A 20,984-nucleotide genomic window follows, 5' to 3' on the forward strand; every position below is an offset into this window, starting at 1 on the left:
TGGTGTTTCTTCTTTAATGATAAAATCATAGAGTCATAGAACTAACCTGAATTACAGCAGCTTTTTATGTCAGCTGTTAGAAATCAGTTTAAGTTGGATTTGTAGAGCATCTTGTTGAATAGTCACAATAGCATGCACTGTTCATTTTAATAAAGACAGATGGAAAATGGAAAGTAAAGAATAGAAACTGTAGAGAGGTGATAATATCAGTTTAGATGCCACTGAGCTTTTGAAAGTTCAGAAAAGAATTTGGCACAATTTCTGATAGTTGTTGAATAGACTAATGCATGATATAATACAAACTTCTACATTGTAACAGCTAAGTATATGTATTCTACATTTCAGTAGAGATGGAATGTGATTTCTTCACAAGGGAAGTGACATTTGTACTGCTTTGTTTATGTGGCATAGCTGCTTGATGCTTTGTTTTACACCATGGAGCTGCATCTAAGGGGGATGTTAGGCAGATGAAACTGTATGAAGGACAGAGATGAGACAGAAAGATGGTATATCTGAAGTGTCCCCATATTATTAAAGGGAGCGAAACCTCCTCAGAAGGTTTAGGCTAGAGTTTAAAAAGGTACTTCTCTGGGCTTTCAGGTAAATACAGACCGTTTGAAATTTTGGTATACCTGCTTAGATGGGGAAGGAAACCCAGTGGTTCAGGTCCACAGCACTTGTCCTCTGTAAAGAGAAGACAGCATGCACTGAAGGGGCCTGTCATGAACCTGTGACGTACAGGAGGTACAAGAAAAGCATTACAGGTAATCTAAGTGTGGAACCACAGTTAATCAGCCAAAACAAAACCAAAAAAGAATTGCCAGGTCATTGGAAATGGGGAATAAGTGGATTTCCTTACAAGATACTGTCGTGTGTTGACTATGTGTTTCTGCAGTCTCTTGGAATGCTCGGCTTGCTAACAGTCTGTAGTGATTTCTAATTGTTTTGTGTGAATTTTAGTCCCTAGTGAGTCGTGTTCTGCTTTGGAAACATTTGGGCACGTGATGAATGCTTGCCTTCACTTGTTACAGCCTTACAGTGCATATTCATCTTGATGAGGAATCAAATGTGTATATAATCTTTCTAAATTTGTTTTTAAACACCAATGCAAAATCCCAAATACACCTGAAACAAGCTGCAGTGAATCTTAAGGCCTGCCACTGTACCCAAGAAACCAGCAAACGCTGGCTGTAAGCCAATGGAAGACCAATTAAATGTGAGCAACTTCTGCCCTGACCAAATCATAGTGTTTTATGTAGAAATCAAAATCCCCATTGCAGCTTTTATGCTATTTACAGAGCTTGGTAGCTGCAGTTAATACAGAAAAGTGTGTTTTGTACCCCCATGTTCTTAATGACCTTGTAATGTCAGACACAGGTATCAGATCTGATCATTGTAACAACATACTGGCAGTGGGACTGCTGACTAATTTAATTATAACTGGGTACTGTAATGAGTGAGAAACTAATTCTGAAGGAGATGTATACTGTTTCTTTTGATGATTTGGTGGAAACCAGATGGTTAAGTTTAAAGAGGCCCTCAGTAAAGCAGACCCTTCCTGCTAATTATGGCACATGCTAATATAAATGGAAATGATTTCAGTGTCTGTTCTTTCCAGGAATATCTAGCCTGCCTGCAATAGTGTAGAAATAAGTAAGAGAAATTAATAGAATGACAATTGGCTTACTTGAGCTAATAGGCCAAAAAAAGTTTTTGTTTTCATCCATCTTTTCAAGGCAGGAAACTACAGGAAACACAATACTGAAAAGGTTGCATAGAATAATTTATTTCAGACTTTTTGACTTTTTAAGTTGTCAGCTCCAGCGATCTGTGTAGCTGTGTAGTATCCTGGGTCAAATTCTAAATGGGATGCAGTAAGGGATACTTTTGAAGACAGAGTTTGGTTACTGTGTTTTGGAGCTGACTAAATGCATTAGCAAATAGAGAACCACGGACCTGAAAGTCAATAATGGAATGTCTTTGCACCTAGCTGGTGGGTGACTTGCCTGTAGAATGTAGTGTTTCTTGTGCTACCAAATGAGGAAGTAGTGAAAGGCTCATGTAAGCCAAATGTACACAGCAACACCAATTTTTTTTTTTTGTCTCTTGCTCCCAGAAAACAATCACTATTTTTGAGCATTTCTGTGCAATGACTGACAGCAGCTGTTTCAGCATGAGACATAGCATAACCTGCAAGCCTACCTGAGAACCAAATATGTTGTCAGGTGGAGAGGCCCTCCTGCTCTCTATGTGGTGGCTGCTCGGGTTTGTACATCCCTACACCTTGCACCTACAGTGGTGACTGCCAATATGCACTCAGGCATTCATCCAAGCCAGAGCTCCACACTGTCTGGGTAAAAGACTTTCTCTAATGAAATCAGTACATCAGAAGTATTAAAAAAAAAAAAAAGCTGGCACCTTTTTTTTTTTTTTTTTTTTTTTTTTTTTTTTTTTAAGTGCTTGAAGAATTTGTCATCTGTCTGACTCCTTGGCACTTGTCATTAAGGTAATGTGCACATCTGGTGTTTTGTGGACCTTGCAACAAGCAGGCATAGCTGTGGTTTATGTATGAAAGCCTCATTAACCAGGCCATAAACCTACTCCCTCTGCAACACTGGGATATCGTTCAGGTGCTCAGAAAATAAGTAGAAATTACACTGGTAAAAATTACCATTTCAGCCCTAACACAGATGTTAAACTACCACAGATGGGTAGCTAATGCTGGGCCTCACTCTGTGCAGTTGAGATAGTGAGACCTTTTTACTGAATTTAGTCAAATGCTGACTTTATTCAAAATTTTTATCCCTGTATGCCAAACTGCCTCTTGGCGTGGATGTCTTTGATACAAATTATGGAACCTTCAAGTATAGGACTTTAAAATGGAAATGTCGGCACAGCCTTAATAATAGCTCTCCAATTCTACAGAGGGAGCTGGGAAAATGCATTTGTCTGGTTTGATTAGGCTCAGCAGCATCTTGCATTTGGAATAGGACAACCCTGGTGTGCTGGAATGACTGGGCAATGTACAGAGCCCAACCACTCTGTGCTGCTTGGGCTTCAAAATGTGAAGCATCATAAAAACGCAAAGCTTCTCTACCTGTTGCCTGACCCAGCAGCCTTAGAAATCAGCAATCACTTTATAGAAACAGCAGATTTAAGTTGTGGATGTTGGTTACCCATCCAGTACTGTGCCAGAGAAGTCTCTTTCGTACTACATGGGAATTCTGCCTGCTATGCATAGCATCTTGGTTAGAGTTTACGGTCACCCATTTGTTTAAAAATAAACAAAAAGCATAGCTGGTTGGTCACATCCTGCTGCTTCTTCCTGTTGTTCTACTGAGATCTATTTACCCCATTTCAGTTTTATAATATAGGACCAGGAAGGTGGTGGAGACATTGTCCCTGGAGGTGTTCGAGAAACATTTAGGTGTTGTACTAAGGGACATGGTTTAGTGGGGAAATATTGGTAGTATGGTGGACAGCTGGACTAAAGGATCTTGGAAGTCTTTTCCAACCTTGGTGATTCTATGATTCTGTGATTGTCTTCTTAGGCCTTTGGCTAAAGCAGGAAGCACTGTCTTCTGCTGCTGGTTTGGGGTTCTGCAATGCAGGGGATCCCTTAGTATTCAGTGTCCAGAGGAGTCCATGAGAGGAGAAGAAAACCAACCACTGGAAAACGAGACTTTAGATACTTTGTCTTTAAAATACTATGAAGTTTTGTGTTTTTGTTTTTTATTTTTTTAGGCTTTTATTTGGCAAAGACACCCAGGCACATCCTTGATTTCAGGAGCAGCTTCATTGACTTCACTTGGATTCTTGAGATTATTACACTGATGACCAAGTCCTTTCCTGAATCTCCAGCAGGGATCCCCTGCAGAAGGCTGTGGAGCCAGTGTTAAGGTGCATTTTCCAAGGTGCACATGTCCCAGTGTTCAGCTGCATGTTTTCCTACATCTTAATGATGTAATGGTCTGCAGTGCAGTGTGGAAATCAGGTGCAGGGTGCTGCATTGCCATCGTCTGTGTTGCACTCCAGAATGGAGAGTACTGAGACAGAGAGAGTGCTAAAGCAGTAATTCTGGTGATTTGTTTTGTTTTATTGGCTTTTTTTTTTCAAGCAAGAATTCTTCACAGAGGAAAAAGAGAGTGGTGCATCATGTTTTTCAAGTCACTGGGCTTCTTGGCAGGCTGGATGATAAATCACTAGAAGTAGGAATCACGAGAGCCAATTATTGCCAGACACTTCTGTTCTCTGCCTCCAGCAGCAAGGCTATCACAGGCAGGGACTTCTACTTTCTGAATAGAAGAGAGAAACAGTGAAGAGTTGAATGACAAAAGATGAAAAAAATTATCCTGAAAATTATTTCCATCTCCTCTGGATTCATGTGGGATGAGTGCATTATGTCTAAGGAGCATTGGGTATTGTACATGTCCTGCACAGCAGTCTGCTCCTGAGCAGTAGGTAGAGCATGAGAACACACTGAAGGTGTGATATAGGCACCAAATAACCTTGTACCTAAACATCTTTAGGAGCCATCAGGCTTTCCATAGGTTTGATTGACACATTCAGCAACTTCATGGGATTCCTAACTGTGTATTTTTTTTTACAGCACATGCTTGCATTTAGCTGTGTCTTTCTACATGTCTGCCACATTAAGTATGCACGCATTTCTGCCTCGGACAGCCTTGCTATTGTACAAAATTGTATACAATTGCACAGCAAATGTGGAATGACTTTCAAACATAACATTCAAATGACTTTCAGTTTGAAGAACAAGGTCTAAGAGGCAGATGAAACAAACAGGAAAGGGGAAGAGGAGTCATGTTATAAAAGTCAGCAGCTGAATGATTGTTTGAAAATTGTCCTTGTTGTGCCTTCCAGGATTACAAGGGTACAGTGGGGTTCTTCTCACAGCTTTGATGGAAAACACTTGGCATTATCCCTTAATGTTTAATTATAGCTCTTTAATGCTGTAGGAGGTTGCTAGGCATCAATGTGCTGCCCTTAGAATGTACTCATGCAGTGGCTCATCTCAACTTCATCATTGGGTGGTGCCTCACCCTCAAGTCTGCATGGGGCTCTGGTACCTGGCTGGGGGCTGGCGCAGGGCAGCTGGGAAGTCAGAGTTTGGTGAGTTTTCTCTATTGCATTTTGTGGGTCTGTTTCTGTACAGGCTTCCGTATTAAATCTAAATTCATCAGCAAAGACATGATGAACATTAGCTACACTGTCCAAGTACTAAATCCAAACGTTAGGCATAAACAATGCAGGTGTGTGAACCTGAGCAGATATTTTTATTGTGAAAAACTATTGTTGCTAAATAACTAACAAGTTTTGCAAGGAAAACCTAATTATAAAGAATCTTCCATCTCCCACGCTAATTGAATGAGCAGAATTCTTCTGTACTACTTTGCAGACATCATGTCATTGAATTATTGGATTAACACTGGGTTGTGTTTTACCTTTGCCCCACTCAGCAGAAGACTGTTGAGTCTTTTGAACTGGAAAGCCTTGATTATCTTTTTCCCTTTCAATAGAACTGTGCTCATTCAGAACCCTGAGTTTAATGATATTTTGTCTGAACTCCTGCATTTTCTTTGTTGATAAAGAATCTGCCAGTAGAAAGTGAATAGGACTGAGAAACAGCCTTCTTTTTAACAAGTATTCATTAATTCTTAATTAAAACAGAAGAGAGGGGTTTGTAAATTCTATTTACATGGTAGATCAGCAGGATCTTTCATCTGCTTCTAAGGGCTCATCTCTGGGCTGAAAAGATCAAGCAACAACAGGTAAAGTGGTCAGGCTTTAAATGAGAATATATATGTAAAAGCTAGTTGGCTTTTGACGTTTTATTAGCTGTTATGGCATCTACTCAAAATAGGATTTTTAAAACTGCAGTTGATTCGCTGCAGTAACACTATGGCATTCCATTTCTTTGAATGTCAGATTGGAGATGATTTTTGTTTCTGGGATTCTCACAGTTGAAAGATTTTTAAGCCAAGTCTTCCAAACAATGTTATTACTTTAGGCCATGGTGGTATCTCATAAGACTTGGAAACCACATGGTGTCTGTACTGTCCTGTGTTTCTTTCTTAAGCTAACAGCATCTGAAATAGAAATCCTACTGAAAACATGGTGTTCTATTTGATGATTACTACTGGCATTAAAGCAACAGTTCTGGTGAGACACAAGTATGAACCATGTAGTACACACTCCTCTTTTTCCTAGCAACTGAATGATTTCATGAAAAAAGATGATTCTTTTTATTCAAAAAAATGTATAGGATCCTCAGTGTTAAATCACTTTAATCACGTTAATGTTGATCTTCCCTTCAATGCTGATAGCAGTTGCAGTGAATATAGAAGGAAGATAAAAACATTATAAATTACTATATGCATGATAGAGACAAGAACTTCTGTTCTCAGATCAGCAGCCTTCACTATGTTATGCAGCTCCCTCTGAAGGGAGCAGAAGCTTTCCATTGACTTTATGAGCCCATGGGAATAACTGGAGGCATGAACTGCTTGGCTGAGTAGGTTCACAGGGCATAGATAGCTCAAGGGCTGAAAAACGTACATCTGTCAAGCTTCTCACACTGTGTAAGACACTTTGCTATGTGGTAGCACTTCTCTTTGGGATCATCTCTGTCACGTGAGCAAATGCCCCAGAGGCCAGGAAGCAGCCCTGTGTGCGTGTGTCCTTGTCATCTACTGTGGAGTGCCAATTATCACGAAGTCATATAAAAGCATACAGCTGCTGTCTGCTTTATTTCTAATTGACTTCATTCTTCTCCAGCTGAAACTCTCAGCAGCTTTGCCAGCAATTTCAGCTGGTAAGGCCGATGCCTTAAAACCAAAACAAACGCTTGCACCTGCTGATTGCAGCAAGGGCATTTATTTCTGATGACCTCATGGTAGTTCCCCTAAAAACTGTGGTGAACTACAGCTGCATCACAACAAAGAGATCTCTTCAAATTTAAATCTGAACATGTCCTTTCAGGCTTTCTTTTGGAAGATGGTGTGTTTGCCTCAGGTGTGCGCCTACAGAAGGAAGTCTGGCACTGACTGAGTTGGCTCGAGTAAAGCAGGCTTGGGCTTTGGAGTGTTGGAGATGTTAAGTCAAAAAAGAGAAGAAAGCTGACAAAACATGTATTTTCGATCAGGGTTCTTCACTGAAGAACAGATGGACCAAACGTTTCTATTGAGAAATGACTGCAAAGTTGACTTCTTTTGGAGCTCAGCTGTAGCCCTGGTTTTCTGTTTTGCTTCTGGCCATTTCAGGAAAGCACTCGTCCTTGTGAGGAAGAGATATTTTCCTTGTCCCTACCTTATTTTGTGTCACAAGGGTGAATGTAGTTTGTGATGGAAATCCTTGCACTAATCCTTATGCAAGATGTCACTGCATATTTTTTTTTTTTACCTGATCATGCATTTCCATGTTCCATTTCTAGTTCAGAGACCAAAGTACACAAGCTGATAACAGGGTGGTGGAAGAAAGGAAAAACATGTGTCCTGCTGTCTGATCTTGGTTCTTCATGGTACTACTGGATTCATTAATTTCCTTTTCAAGCAATGTATTTTGTACTACAAACTTCTACCAATTTTTCAGTTTCTACCAGACTGCAGGAGGATTTCAGAGGGATTTGAAATTACTCAGTCATTGCTTGAAATGAGTGTTGAGCTGGTCAAACATTTCCAGAGGTGAATATTTTGCATTTCAAGGACTTTTTTCCATTGTTCATGCATCTTCTAGCCTCTTATTCTCATTATGAAGCTTATTTGCAAAGCCTTGCTGGCTGGACACCAGAGGGACCTCAGACTGCTGTGCAGGTGACAAAGGCATGGGTTGCTTTTCCAAAAATGTGAGTTTTGTTTTCCTCCAGCAGTGCTGCCATTGCTACAGAGCTGACTGCATTTCAGCCAATCACAAGTAGTGATTCTTGTATAGTTTCTCTCACCTGTTGCATGCTGTCAGTGCACTACTTGCAGTCGTGTGATGCATCACTAGTAGGGATGCTGGCATCTCACTTACAGCACCAAATACTGATCTGGTCTGTGTCTGCAGACCCTCAGTGGTATCGCTCAGCTCTGTGCGCGACTGCAAAGCACTGTCATCCATAAACACATCAGATCACTGCTAGTCTCTCTCATTAAGCAATTAACGACCTGTAGAAGATGATCATTCAGGGATTTTAGCCCTCCTGACGTCGGTGTCTGGTTGACGGCACCAACGGATGCTGTTTATAGTCGAGTTGATAATCTCTCTCTTTCCAGCTCGTTATTATTATCATCCAAATGATAATCTTTTTGCTTCTGTGACCCAAACAGAATCCCCCCCGCCACCGTTTTAGCAGCTAACATCCACAATGGGGGCAACTGATCCAGCGCGGGAGTTAAATATAACCGTGCCTAGTATAAGGAGAAGAGTGAATGGGAAATGGTTGGCATTCCTTCTTCCTGAAGGCACGGCGAGAGAGGGAGCGGGCGAGAGCCGTGCACACACGCAGCCACACAGCCGCACAGACGCGCGGCCGGCGAGGAAGAGGAAGCGAGCAGGAGGCAGAGCGGAGCCCGCAGCTCGCCGTGCCCGCGGCTGGTAGCAGCATGCCCACCCTCAGCATGGCCACCTGGGGACTGTACCTGCAGCTTCTCTCCTGCTGGGCTTTCTCTCACAGCCCCTACGTTGACAATGCCTTCTCACTCTCAGCAGGTAAATTGCTTTTAGTCTCTTTGCTTTGCGTCCCTCGGACCTGCACGCTGCTTCTTGCACTTCCCAGCAAGTGAGAGCATAGGACTGGCAAATTCCCTTGCAGATCTGGGACGTATTTCTTGCTTGGTGGCTTTTGCTTTATTACTTCTGGTTTTATGCCCTTCCCAGTGAGAAATAACAGAGAGGAGCCCCAGCCACATTAAAATGCTTTTTCTCTGACTGGTTTGGTGCTGCACTAATGCGTGCTGCCAGAGGACCTGGCCCAATTAATGTATTACTTGCACGTCTGCCTGTTTCTTTCTATTTTGGATGATCCTAGGTGGATTACAGCAAGGGAAAAAAAATGAATCTCAATGTATATCTGCTTCTATAAATAAAGCCCTGACCTCAATGAGTGCTGCTGGAGCTCGACTGGATGTTAGCAGAATAAACATCATCTGGCTCTGGCTATGACACTAACAAATATTCGGATGGCTCACATAGCAAACAAGAGTCCACTGCATGGAAAATCCCTGGTAGGCAAAGGCAAAGCAAATTACTTGTCAGCTGAGCCAGAGCACTGCAAATCCCACTTAGCAGGTTTTACAGTGCGGTCAGCAAGACTCCCCTCTACCCACGTTCTGTGCAAAGGAAGGAGAAGGGGAATGAGAACTCCAACCCCATCTCTGCTTGGAGGAACTCTCATCATGTTGTGGTATTTATAGCTGAAAGACGCCTCTAGCTAGAATCCTAGATTTCTTTTGCATCAAATTTGGGATGGTTCAGGTGAGACTTGTAGGGAGGCATCAGTTTTGCCTTCAGATCCTCCCAGTGTTTCTGACATTAAGACAGCCTCCAAAAGGGTGCACATTCCAAAACTGTACATAAAATCAACTTTAGACATAGAGTTGAAGGTGCACGATCTCTCTCTCTCCATCTCTCTCATGTTTCTGTGTTACCACAGCCAACCTTATGGTTTATGCTCAAGGCATTTGTAGCACTGAGGGACATGGTTAGTGGGCATGGTGAGGATGGGTTGGTGGGTGGACTGGACGATCTTAGTGGTCTGTTCCAACCTTGATTATTCTATGATTCTGACAGAGAATAATGATCAGGAGGACAGCCTGTGCAGGACAACAGATTTCTGGACTAAACTGCAGTAGTGAGACAAGTGATTTCACCTATGTTTGTTTGTTTGTTTGTTTGCTTGTTTGTTTAAGCAAAGCTTTTGAAATACACAGAACTAACACACTGTATTTAACCCCCCGTGGTTTGAACAGATCATTCATTTAGAAATATTTGAATAATAAGATTTTGTGGGCCAAAGGGTTGTGCAGTCATCATCTGGGGAAAAGTCCCATAGCATTTAATAACATGGCCATTAGATTTCCGCAGTCATTTCAGATAGCTTTTAAGATAGCATTTAGGGAAGCCTAATGCTTGAAAAAAGGCATCCCTTAAAAAACAAATAAATCCATCTGTCAAACCTCTAGAAACTGGTATGTTTTTCTGCTGAGTTCTCTGCAACGCTAAAAAGCATTTTCATTTGTTATCATCTCTATTATGTTGGGTAGGATTTCTCCAAAAAGTTCATATTAATTAATGCTGAGGTACAGAAACCATCAAAACTTATTTTATCTGATGAGAAATGGCCTTGCAATAACATGTAAGTTGTTAGACCTCAAAAGTTGTTTTGATGGGCTTTACCTTGCCTTGAAGCTAGTAGATCCCAGCCAGACAAACACAAGGTTCATCTCCCTAATGCTCACATGGCCTGGCGTTGCCTATGCAGTGATTTTTCTCCTGTGGAATATACTTCAGTGCCCAGAGATGACATAAAAATTGTTATCATTTAAAAAAAAAAAAAAAAAAAAAAAACAGCCTAGGGGATAGGCCCTTCCGAGGGGGAAAGTTCATATATCTTGTGGCAATGTAGTGGAAGAGGAAATAGGGAGTAGAAGGGAAATGCACAGCCTGGGGTTGTCAGCACCAGTTCTTTGGGGAAAAAAAGTGTACCTTTATAGTTCATCAGCAACTCAGCTGTGTAGCAGGGAGATACAAAAACTCTTTGAGTCCTTAAATCTGCACCAGTCAAGACAGAATAACAATAATTGCAGATAAGGAGGAGTATTTTAGAGCAGTAGTGCCACATGTAAAGGTGTAACTCTCAGGGTGGCGTAGTGTCAGAGTGTGTGCTTGGGGCTGACAGGCTTGTTTTCTGGCCAAATATCTTTCAGGCAGCAGTAGTTTATGATATGGGCAACCCTTGATAAGAGCTGCTGCAGGGCTCTGCTCCTCACAGCCTGCTAAATTCTCTAGTTGGTTCTCTATTTTCTAGTAGAAATCTCACAGTGTGTAAGAAGGTGAATTAATTCCATTTAAATTCTCAGTGATTTTAATGATTTTTCAAATAGTCTGTGACTGTAAGCTGATTGAATTATTTGAATCTGGCACCAGGATGTAATTTTGCATTTAAAGAATAGATTTCAGCACTATACTTGCAAACTCTAAAACGAACCGCAATCAACAGCAAAGATGTTCTTCAGCAATGTTTTGTCTTTCCTACAATTGGAAGATTACAGAGAAGTATTTTCCAAATGTATCTGAAAACTTCTGGGCTGAAACTACTGTTTCACACATCTTTCTATAGCGTTAGGTCACAAATATAAGTGTTCACATGTCACAAGCTGCTAACTGTAAAGCCGAGATAAACAACTGGTAGGGAGAAGCACATATGTAGAATAATTAGGCAAAGAATAACAATCTGCATCATTTTGTTTTGCTGCCAACTCCATGTTATAGTCCCATCAGACTCAAGCAATAGCGCATCGTTGCTCCTAGAAGTATTTTGAATGCAATGTCAGCACCAAACAGGGATTCCCCTGGTGCTGAAGCATCATCTCAAGGAAAGTGCTATAGGGATTAATAGTACAACATTATAACACACTTAAGCACATGGCTGTGGTGAAGAGCAGGCTCCAGAGAGATGTGAGAGAAGCCCCTCAGTATCTAAAGGGGGTCTGTAAGAAAGAAGAGGACGAGACAAGGGGATATGGCTTCAAACTAAAGGAGTGGAGCTTTAGATTGAATAGAAGGAAGAAGTTTCTTACCGTGAGGATGGTGAGGCACTGGAACGGGTTGCACATAGAATTGGTAGAAGCCCCATTGCTGGAGATGTTCAAGGTCAGGCTGGATGGGGCACTGCGCAGATACAGAGTTGGACTAGATGACCTTTAGAAGTTCCTTCCAACTCAAACAGTTCTATGATTCTCTGCTATCCTCTCCTTCCTCTTCCCCTTTTCTGCTCATCCATGCTGCAGGTTTCTTGGGCTTTGCATGGAGACAGAAAGTATTTGATATACCTCCAGGAGCTGGAGAAGAGCAGTATCTGTGCTTTTTCTGACCCAAACTTCCTTTTATGTATCATACAAATGTATCAATTGATTGATTTTTTTTTCCTGAGATCAATATTCAACGCAAAGCCTTATGAAAAAAGTACAGTTGATTAATTTAAACAAATGGAACGGGACTGAATGTTACTTGGCAGTGTTCCTAACACCTTCTCTGCCTTTGTCTCTGCTTTCCCAAAAGAAGGGAGCTGTGGGCTCCACAGGGCACAACCTATTTGAATCTGAATTACTGACTGAAAATACACAAATTGTAAAAAAATAAAATCACAAAATTGGCTAAAATGCAAATAGAAAGGGCTCAGCTATTTGCTGCTTAGGATGAGTATCGTGAACCTTCATTTACTGCAGGAAATGCAGATGATCGGGTCAAAGGACCAGGCGTTCCTATTTCACCCTGGTTTAATATAAAGGTCAGCACAGCTGGCTTCTAGTGGTAAGCTGATAAGCATCCTGAAATACCAAACCGGGACTCCCGAAGTACTGGCAGATGGGACAAGCTGGAGGCCAGTTCCATTTTATTTCTGTGGGCATGCCTTGTGTTACAAGCGAAGCAGGTGTCTGGCTTCAGGCTACAGAAGTTCCCCTGGAGAGGGCACCTCAGACTTGTTTGGGGTGAACAAGTTCTGCCACCTGAGGCAGATGTGAGCACAGGAATTGGCATGGTGCTGTTTTGGCTGGCAGTGCTGGGCACACAGGGCAGCATGGAAACCATAGGGGTTGAGATGTGCACAAAGAAAGAAAATTTACAGTGTACTGACTAAAATGGAAAGTGTTGAATGTTTTATAGATCATGGCAATTTTTAGTATGGAGGCTTTGCTAACCTATTTCATGCTGTAGCATAGTAGGTAGAAGGAAATGGGAAAAGCCCTTTCAGCCCTCAAGGGGAAGTCTTTGAGAAGGATCTAGAATAGGAGAGGGAGCAAAAGCCAATAGGAATTCACAGAAACTATCCTAAATGTACTTCTTCCCTTCTCTTCTCCAAGGAATCATCTCTTTAATGAGAAGGGTATCAGGGGAATGCTCTTTGTTTGCAGACAACTATAGTGGGAATAGAGCATTTGGAATAGAAGATGGATGTAGGGAAAGGTGAGTATAGGAAGAGTGCAAAAGAGTTCTGTCAGAGTGGGTGGAAAGAGAAAAGCAGCTGTTACTTGTTTTTTGCTAGTATATATGTATCCAGGCTTGCATGCAAATATATGGAGATGCTTCACTTAAAGAAGGTAGGGCTGCAGTTTCAGTTTTCTTGTGCCTATGGAAAAGTATCAGTGGACTCTTTTAGTCTCTCCAACCTACAAAGCCATGATTTTTTACAACACCAAGTCAATCAGAGCTATTTCTTTGTGAAAGGCCAGGGAATAAAGTCAGCTGGGCTGTGATTCTGTTGCTGTGAGGCAGTCACAAGGAATTAATGTAGTCCATGGTATCAAAGTTTCTAACAGGAATTTGAAAGCATTTCTCTGGTACCTTTCAGAGTGTACAGCAACATCCATGTCCCCCGATGGATTGTCTGGGACTGTCTGAACACACAGTGGACCAACATCAAAGCCAAGCACACTTCTGATCCATGCCAGTCTTGCAGTTGGAGAGGGATGGCACTGTTGTCTGCTCTGGTGCTACTGATCTCACAAAGTGGGAGAGGAATGTGTGACAGTGAATAGCAGGCAGAAGTCTGACACAGCAGCCATCTTGCATGAAGACTTAGGGCTTCAGGCTCTTCTAAGGGTGGTACTAAGCTCTTTAATGCTCAATGTATTTGTAACATCATTATAGTATGTCAAGAAAATGAGTTTTATAATTGATTCATAACATTATTGGGATGAAGTATTGCAATTGACAGGACTGAAACTCTCATTCCCATTCTGTTATCAAGTCATCCATGACTGTGGGGGTGTTGCTTGACTTCTCTGTGCCTCAACTTCTCATGCATGGAGAAAAAGCATATAGAGCTGCCAGCATCTGTGAGCTGTGTCTAGGGCCCTGGACCTCAGCAAGTGGAAGCCAATAGAAGCAAACCCAAACTGTCTGAGTGAATACTGACTAGGCAGCATGCCAGGGTCCATGCTATCTGCAAGAGTTTTTGAGCGCCAGCTCATTTTAAACATTTCTGTGTATTTATTTATTATGACAGCTTCAGTCTATATGGCAGATGGTGAAATGCGTGTAAATTCTGCCACAACTGGTAGCCACCCTGGGGATTAGGATTTCTGACACAATATTTTCATATTTCTATCCGTTGCTGGAGTATTTATTGTTTCATCAAAGGGGATGGGGAGATAGCTCCATCCTGTAGCTCCTGCAGCGCAGATATCAGTGCATAAGCTGTAGACTTGCTGCATTTCATTGCTATATTTACATCACCTGATACATAGAAAAGGGTATATTTAGGCCATAAGGCTTGTGTTCATGAGGACAGAGAGATGTACCCTGTTCCTGAGCTCAGCTGTCTGACCCAGCTCCAGACATGAGCTCATGTCTGGAGCACCCCAGCTCTACCTGCCCACCTTCACCCGCGCCTCCTCATGCGGCTCCCTGCCCCGGGAACGAGCACTTTGGCAGCTCTTAACGTTTTCTGATTTCAAAGGGAAGAAATGGTCACCTTGAGTAGATACACAGGGTAACACCTGATGGCCGCTGCCTGTGGCGAGCTGCCATCCTTGCAAAGCAGTTGAGAGGAGCCTGAATGAACAGAGGGAAAACAGATAAGCTCTCAGTTTCAGCCGGCAAGCCCACATTCATTAACTAACTCATCTGCCCAGCTCGATTATTATTAATTCTGACCACCATCCAAGTGGGGAAGCACTTGGGGCTGGGTGTCAGTGGCCAGAGGTGTCCGGTGGGTTGGCCATGCCAGCCAGTGAACAGGCAGGCCACTGTGCAGCTACTGGGGACACGGCTTTGGAAAGCAGCTCGGCTTCTGGTCAGGGTTTGTGAGATGAATGTGGCTGCAAATAGGGAGGGAAACACATGTTAAATATTTTTTTCCTGCCATTGTCCTTGATCCAGCTAGCCTACACCTTCGTGTTTGCAGCGCAGAGGTCACTTTCCCAGTTTACATACCATTTATTGCAATTGAATCCTGTAAATCTATGCTGTACCTGATGCAGCACTTCTGTTACCTTTGTAGTAGCCACGGGGGTTCGCAATGTTAGGTTAGCTCTAGGATCAGATCTAGGAGGGCTCGGGACCCTTGTATGGGCCCTGCTCTGGATGGCCCAGGCAGTGCCCATCTCTTCTCCGGCTCTGCTTTGGACTATCTCACATCACAGCTTTTGACTTCCAGCCAGCACCAGAAGTAAGCAGTCTGCAGCAATGCAGTGAAACAATGCAACAGCCGATCTAAAATACCTTATTTCTTGAAGCAACCACTACTCCTATACCTATAAATTGAGGTAGTCACTTTCTTGAGTACTTTTTGAATAGTAAAAATAATTTCAATTTGAAAACACTTAACACTTTCTGATTATTTTAATTGTTATGCTCTCTGAAGCCAACTGCCATTTAGATGAGTTCAATAAGGAGTTTTTCATCTTGTCTTCCTTCTCTTACTGAATACTTTCTTTGGTATCAAAGATGTTGGAAGGGCAGTTTCCATACAAGATGTGTAAACAAACTCCCTGTGTAGGCAGGGCTTTTGCATTTCACAGAAAACTGACAGCCCTATTCTTGGGCTGAGATTTTTTCCACTGATGGGGACTAGAGTGTTATGAAGCTGTATTTAGCAAACAAAGCTGACCTGGAGCCTAACAATATAAATTGCATTTGCTTACAGCCAGCTAGCCTAACAAGGAAATCAATGGCTATTTTGCTGCCAACTTTGTTAGCTCTAATGGTTTTCATAATAAAAAATGTTTCAAAGAATTTCAAACTTAGATTCCAAGAAAAGGAATATCCCAATATTTTATAACCCAGAACTTGACTTTGCTCATGAGGACATGGTAAGTATACAGTTAAAACTGTAGATGCACACTTATAGTTAATCTTATCCTTGCAAAATATTTGAAGTACAAAATATTTAATTTCCTAATTTCTTCGTTTAATATTGTTTTTATTTTATAAGTAGTATTACAACTGCAGCAATGCAAACCTTCTACAGTGACTGTTAGTGATCTCTTAGCAATTAAGCCATGTCAGACCATTTCTGATATTCATGTTGAATGACAATAAACTTACTGAAATTGATCTAGAATAATGCATTACTAAGAAACAGCATATTGTCATGTAGCCTAAGATAATAATAAATCATAATCAAACTGTATGTCTTTTTAGATTACAAGCTGCACGTAACAATATGCATTTTTTTAACAATATGCATTTTAGTCCCAATGCAACATGTTCAAATACAGTCCTGGAATTAAGAAAACCCCAGAAGTATGTAGGCTTAAAATTCAAGACCTTTGTTACAGCTGTTTAACAGTAATTGAAATCAGGGTCAGGCTGTATTGTTTATCTCTGTATTTTATTGTGTGCATGAACTGAAGCTTTTTGTTGAGTTCAAACTTTGGAGGAAAAGTTGAGGAGAAAAGTCTTTATTGTGGACCCTTTGTCTCACCTCTCAAAGATATCATCTCAAATAGTTTCGTTAGAGAAAAAAGCCTGAATAGCATAAGTCACTTCTGAAGACTGGTGCCAATAGCAATCTGTGGTGATTTTTTTTTTTTGGGAAAGGAAAGCAATAGAACTTTGTGATAAATATTCCTGTTAAGAAAGGTAACTGAAATGAAGTTTATGAAATGCGTTCCCTTGAACCCTGTGCGTAGATTGTCTCTACAGGCAAGGTCTGATTTAACCCGGCATCAGTGGAACCAGCTGCAACTGGCCTCTGTGTACAAGTGGCTACATGCCTGAGGTGACCCCTGCCATCGCCAGTGGGTCTGTCACTGACACCCAAGGAGCTGAGAGAGCACCTGAGCTGCTGCTTGGGCAGCCACTCTGAGGTCTTAACAACCACACTCATCTGGACAGCTGCTTTCTGTGCATCAGGACTGGGGAAATGCTGTCCCCATGAATGTGGGGTAGTGAAACATGATGTAATACATCTTCTGAGACATTTGAAAACCTGCACTTATTTCTGCCCCTTAGAGAAATCTGTCTTACCCTAAGATGTGACAAAAGCAGGCCTGCAACCGATTTGCACACAAATGTAGCAATTTTGCCAAGTTTATCTTCCTATAAACTTAATTTGGGGATTTTCAATTAATACCAGATACTTCACCATAGGCTTTTCTTCCTACAGTATCTGGCTCCCTGCCACCCCTCATTTCACAGACACCCGTTCTGGCTGCCAGTGTTCAGAGTAAAAGCCAACAGACACAAATAAATATTTACTGCATTTGATGGGAACAGGAAGATGCTGCTTCTAATAGACTTTTAGAACAACAAGAGAGAGAGTGAGAGAGAGAAATAGGCCTATTTCATTGCCGTGTTAAGTGATTGGGACTCAGCATAGCCTTCAGAATATGAGGGACATTGTATATTTGAGGGACTGCATGGAATCTGAAATTTTTGCTTAGATGCTTCAGTGGACACAGGATGTAGAAAAGTGGTGTGGAATGGAAGCTCACCTTATTCTGTGAGAAATATTTGTGGTGTTCAAGACAACGGATGAGTGTTTGTGTTGAACAGATCTCCCTTGTTTGGAACAGAAGCAGCAGCCTCCCCACAGAGCGTGCTGCTTCCTCATCCCGCCGCCGCCGCCCATGTTCCCGCCACCGCGCCTCAGGCATGACTGGAGCTCTGTAAGTGTGGCCGAGGGGCCTTCCTCTTCTTCTTACATGAGTTTTGATGTTTGACAAAGACTGACACGTCCTTTCTGAGCACTTCTTCATGGTGTCACTCAGCAAACACCTCTGGCTGTGACAGCTACAGATCTGGCTACAGATGTCCTATTTTGCATCATTTTTGCCTTTGTTACATAAAGGTCCCAAAATCCTTCTGTGGAATTTGTTCCCACCATTATGCAAAAATGAAGGGTGTGTTTGAGTAGCTGGTATGGATTTTTCACTCACACACATATGGATACTCCTGCTTTATATGGTATGTATCCATCCATACACGTTAACATAAACAGCACATGGTATACAGTGGGTATATGGTACAGCAGTTTGACCACATGCACTTATTACCAGGGCCTGTTACCTCTAATATGTTTTCCATCCCAACATAATGAATTTTTCCACCTACTAGTAAATCCTGTTTCTTAATTCTACTCTTCATTTACCATATCCAAATATAGCAATTATCACAAGCACTATATACATATAGTGATCAGAAAAATTTCTGATGAGAACTAATCCAAGGAAAAATACAGCATAAAATCCCGTTGCCTTCAAAGATAATGGGATTGAGCTCAGTTATTTCCCCAACCCAAAACCTTTTCTCATCCCTTGCCTAACCCTCTCCTGCCTGTGCCATGGTTTCCTGGGAAGAAGACTCAGAGAAAAGATCCCCTTAGGAAACATGGTGTATTGCTTCAGGCCCCTCAGTGAGAATGAGTTTGGGACCACAACCAAATATTCCAGAAAGTAATCTGAATATAAAATTACTCCTGGCACCATCTCCCCGTAAATTAAAAAAAAAAAAAAAAAAAAAAAAAAATTAAATTAAGTGGTTACTAGGAAAGTGGGAGCTGTGTGAATTCTCAGTGAGGACTCTGTACTTTGAAGTTTATGGTTGGAATTTTTCTGGAAAATGGCTTTTCACTTGGATGATGTAGAGCAACTTTAATAACCCGGTGTTTCTGCCTCAGTGCTTGCTTTTATTTCTAGGGGAGATAGGTATCTTTTCTGATAGGACATAAGCATACCAGTTTGCTTGTGCAAGCCCAATTTTAAAGTCAAATTATTAGAGATCTATTGGTCTTCAAGGGAATTGCCTCTGGTTGGCAGTGAATGAGTGCCTGGTTGATATCTACTGCAACGAAGTTCACACTGCCCATATCCCTTCTGAGTGCAGCCTGTATTATTAGAGCAAAGCTGCTATTTTTGGAGAGGAGTTGCCACTTGTGAAGCGTGATGGAGGGAGCAGGGTCAAGGCTAAGAATAGCCCTGGGTCCCACGCTGGCTCAGGGGGGATGCGATAGCCCAGCTGCAGCGCGCCTGGAAAAGGAGGAGGAAACATGGGACAGAACACCATGCTGAAGTGATAATGTTGAAGCATCCATGAAGATAACCTCGTGACAAATCACAGGCTTCTCCCTAAGGCAGTGAATAAGTGCTCTTCAGGCTGTAGTGGCTGTGTATTTTTCCATGTTTTCTGTAAGTGCTCACTCGTACATTTCATCTTACGTAGCGGCTGCTTGATCTGGACACGAAGGAATTGTGTCAAGAGCTCCAGACAACACAGGCCTTCTCTCTGCCTGAGTCACGTTGCCCTGCAGGGCCTCCTGGCCCCCAGGTGAGTGATGCATTTGTGACCAAACCACAGTACTCTCTCACTCGCTCCAAAGTCCTTATAATGCTGTTAAACGTTTTCTGTAAATGCCTTTTATTGCCTAATAAGCATATCAAGCTCTGGCTTAAATTCGTTTTGACATGACTGTGCATAAATCGTGTTGGTTTTTTACCTTGTGTTCTCATCCCTGCCCTGAATATTCCAAGTTTGAAGTTCAGCTTTCATTTTCATGGAGTTTTACAGTGGGTAGCAACCCCGAAGAACCCCAGAGGTGCCACCATCTCTTTCTGAGGCGCCATCACCTCTTTCTGAGGCTCTTTGTTGGTTTATTTGTTCGCTTTAAACTCTCGTTACATGAGAAGAAAGCCTGCAGAACTGAGGTGCAATGAACTTGAAGGTTTGTGGAGTACCTCCCTGTAAAGGATAATACCTACAGTGCAGGCTAGGGATAAGGAAGGGCTTTTGGGTGGGGCTCAGGAGGTGTAGGCTTATCCAGTGTGTCTTTGCCCCTGGCTTGCTGGGCAGCCCATTTGATCTTTCATTTTCTACACTTTGTACAGTTGGGGCAGGCGGCCTGAAATCTACTGAGAAAATGTTCCACATGTAAGGGAGAGTTTTCTGTAAAAGTCTCCAAATTGAGGAGAATGCCACCCACCTGCTTTTGCATTCCAGTCTATACCATCCAATATAGAATAAAACATAAGGGAAAGTCATTTAGCATGTAAATTAGGAGACATGGAGAAGTGATGGTAAAACAAATGTTTGTGTTGCCCAGTGCTGAGATAAGTCTTCTCTGCGTTATGGAGCAGCCCTGTGGTGTGACTGGCCACCATCTAGAGCTGCAACACATGTGGAAGAAGCTGTTGGTTTTTCAGTCTTCACCAGATTGTCTTTTTGAAAAAAAAACCTCTTTGTACCATCTCTGATTTGAACGGGAAGAACCATAATATCCATTCTGTTGTTTTGCAAGATCCAACTGATAATTAACCTCACAAATGAATTATCTGTGATCCCTCCAAGAATGTTTTTAAATGGAGTAGGCCAACAGATTGTATCACAGCACAGACAGTAGGATGGGTTTAAGATCGCTTTGGAATTTTTAAGTGTGAGGTTTTTTTGCTAGAACAATGTTAGAGCCAGTAATCCTCTGGACAACAAACTTGTGTCAATGGTCATGGAAAAATAAATGTTACTGTTGCTAAAAATAATCTAAGAATTAATTCTGAATTGCTTTCTGCTATAAATGTGTGAATTTGTCATAATAAAAAGAATTAATTTATAAATAAATTTATAATGATGTGACTCTGCATGTAATTCCTCCCATTTTAACCTAGCATAAAATGAAAAAAAAGTAGATAAACTTTGATTCAGACTATAATTAGCTACATTCTAATTTACACTATTGAAAGCCTAAAATAACTCTGCCGACTAAAATAGTTGGAGTAATTTACATTTGAGGATACAGTTTGCTCCTGCTCATGTACAATTTGCATCAT

At 41.7% G+C, this 20,984-nt stretch overlaps 1 protein-coding gene across 1 annotated transcript in view; it reads left to right on the plus strand.

Annotated features, from left to right (window-relative positions):
- The first annotated feature begins 8,429 nt into the window (after positions 1 to 8,429).
- COLQ (collagen like tail subunit of asymmetric acetylcholinesterase) overlaps positions 8,430 to 20,984 on the plus strand; it is a 36,900-nt gene continuing 24,345 nt past the window's right edge. Inside the window, exons 1-3 of the mRNA XM_042889201.1 lie at positions 8,430 to 8,709; positions 17,722 to 17,834; positions 19,387 to 19,491. Coding sequence (XP_042745135.1) covers positions 8,430 to 8,709; positions 17,722 to 17,834; positions 19,387 to 19,491 — 498 coding nt within the window. The remainder of the gene's footprint in view (positions 8,710 to 17,721; positions 17,835 to 19,386; positions 19,492 to 20,984) is intronic.

The sequence above is a fragment of the Lagopus leucura genome, unplaced genomic scaffold, assembly GCF_019238085.1.
Source record: "Lagopus leucura isolate 7727_CA_CO unplaced genomic scaffold, USGS_WTPT01 Super-Scaffold_100157, whole genome shotgun sequence".
NCBI lineage: Eukaryota > Metazoa > Chordata > Aves > Galliformes > Phasianidae > Lagopus > Lagopus leucura.